The sequence below is a fragment of the Buceros rhinoceros genome, unplaced genomic scaffold (genome assembly GCF_000710305.1).
Source record: "Buceros rhinoceros silvestris isolate BGI_N320 unplaced genomic scaffold, ASM71030v1 scaffold16894, whole genome shotgun sequence".
NCBI lineage: Eukaryota > Metazoa > Chordata > Aves > Bucerotiformes > Bucerotidae > Buceros > Buceros rhinoceros.
Genome location: NW_010408988.1, coordinates 14,298 through 16,639, shown reverse-complemented (window position 1 = coordinate 16,639; position 2,342 = coordinate 14,298). Strand labels below are relative to the sequence as shown.

The following is a 2,342-nucleotide window of genomic DNA, read 5'->3' as shown; positions in this document are numbered from 1 at the left end:
TTTTCAGGATTGTTACCCACCTCTCCTGAGCATGTGCTCTCCCTGCAGCAGCTGGACGATGGCGGTTTGGGTCGCTGGCACTATGACAATGCTCCCGTCTTCACGGCCACACACCAGCCGCCCGTGGGCCGGGATGTACACGCTGGCTGTGACCTTGAGGGGCTCGTTGATGTTTGGTATTAAGCTCAGTTGGTCTATAATCCCCGCAGGACGAGGGGTGAGTTTATCGAAAGCTTCCTGGAGGGATACTGAAGTGGTTGTTTGCAGACCTGTTCGCACGGAAAAAATATAGAGGAAGGAGGGCGGTGAGAGTTCAAACTACATAAATCAAGAACAGAAGTTAGGAATGTGCTTCTGAAAAGATCTCCAGGTTCAAATACGCCACACTACAACACTCTGAACGAAGGTACGTGTTGGTGGTGAATTTACTGACTACACGAGTGGAGCTACAGCCACACCTGGGCACAATGTATGTGAGAACTGGAAAAGTCTCTGATTTTGGCCGCAAGAGGAAGTTAGAGACAGACAGCCACGACCAGAGCTGGAACCTGGAATAAAGCAGCTCAAACTTCACACCTGAAAAATACTCAGAGTAAATTCAGATTTTGACCATATATGAGAAAATTAAGTTACTATAAGAAGGTACCAACTAAAAAGCACCTTCATGGACCTGCAGGAGAAGCAGCTGTGCTGTACCCAGCCATAAAACACCAACTAACCCAGAGACGCCGTCTGTCACGGGCCCGAGCCGGCCCGTCAGACATACCTGTCACACCGTCTTGTTGATCAAGGGCGTCAGGCACACTCCAAATACACAACCTCCCTGCAGAGTCTCCTTGGACTAGCAGCTTATAGGAGAGCTCCCTCTGCCCGTAGAAGAATCGAGTAACCGGAGGACATATTAGTAGCTGTTAAAAAAAATAAACTATCAGCCTCAGAAGCCGCGCAAACCGTGTGCCAACCTCAACATTTACTGTCCCCACAGGGTCCCCTGGACCTTTGAAAGCAGGACAACTTCCTGCTTTATCTTTCTTACAGGAGAAAAATAAATACAGCAATTGGAATCAGAACAAACTGTGGTTAGCTACAAAACAAGTCACAGGTTTAGGGGAGAGGAAAGGATTTTTATATATATTTGGCTTTGTCCTAAAAATATTCATACTTAGAATATTTATAAACGTGCATGTGAACATTCTAACAGGCACCGACAAACGATGAACTGTTCGTAAACAGGAACAGAAGATTCCCCTGCCCAGGGGCTAACCTCTGCGTCTGTCTGAAAACCAGCACGACCCAGACCAAACCGCAGAGGAATCGCATCTCCTGCTTTCTCTGGGCGCAGGAGAAACCCCACAGGTCTGCTTTGAAAGAGAGTCCTGAGCGACCTCTACGAGAGAAATGCCGTCCATAAAAGAAACCCCGAAGAAATACATTTTACCTGTTTATCTGCTCTGTCCAACACACTGTACAGTAAAGGTGGAATTAGATTTTCTACTGCTTTCCCCACATCTCTGCGAAACGAATCACTAGCTGGCAGACAGCTGGGTGAGAACAGAGAGAACGGAATTAATTCTTTCTGTTACTAGAGAGCTGTTAGTACAGCCCACCTGCCTAAATAATACCAAGCAAAACCAAGCCCCAAGCGCGATGGTTTTCGATCGTCAGAACAGTGTCATTAACGTACAGGACACGCCTTGTCGATTCACAGGGGCTCCAAAGGCGGCCAGCTCAGTTCCCCCCCGCCACACAACCGGAGGAAGCCTGGCTTTAGGTCTGCTTTGGAGTTCACCACGCCTGGCCTCAGACCCAGGACCAAGCCACAGCAATCCCAAGATCTACCACCAGACAGATCTGCTCCCACCACTCGGGAGGGTGGGCAAGTTCTCGCCCGATTTATGTGACAATATTCAAAAGCCAAAGATACTCAATACTTCCTCAAAGTTACTCATGTTTTTGCCTCAAACAATAAACAGATAAATGGAGCACTCTGTTGTTGACCACCTGGCTGGTAATTTATATATGAAACTTTGCCCATCTTCTGTCCAGACGATCACTTTATCAGCTGACACGAAGTCACCGCCGGTCCAGGTCTGATCGTTTTCACTGGGGACTGAACATAAGAGGGAATAATCTCCAGCATCAAAAACCTGAAAGGACACAGGGAAGCCTGTTGTCATTAACTACCCAGCTACCCATTAAAGGGCCCAGATAGCAGCTGGGTTTGGTTCCCATAGACACGTTAAAAGGACTTAAAGCCTTTTGATCTAAAGGTCTTACTGGCAGCGTAATCAAACCACGCCGAGCCGCTCGCCTTACCCGCCCGTATCTTGCACACACCAACC

At 48.0% G+C, this 2,342-nt stretch overlaps 1 protein-coding gene across 1 annotated transcript in view; it reads right to left on the bottom strand.

The window, feature by feature from the left end:
• Positions 1-2,342, bottom strand: part of WDR7 (WD repeat domain 7) — a gene marked incomplete at its 3' end in the record, with an annotated part of 22,522 nt that overhangs the window by 12,574 nt on the left and 7,606 nt on the right. The window contains exons 7-10 of the mRNA XM_010135079.1: positions 2,002-2,147; positions 1,439-1,541; positions 767-908; positions 21-269 (exon numbers count right to left, since the gene is read on the bottom strand). Coding sequence (XP_010133381.1) covers positions 21-269; positions 767-908; positions 1,439-1,541; positions 2,002-2,147 — 640 coding nt within the window. The remainder of the gene's footprint in view (positions 1-20; positions 270-766; positions 909-1,438; positions 1,542-2,001; positions 2,148-2,342) is intronic.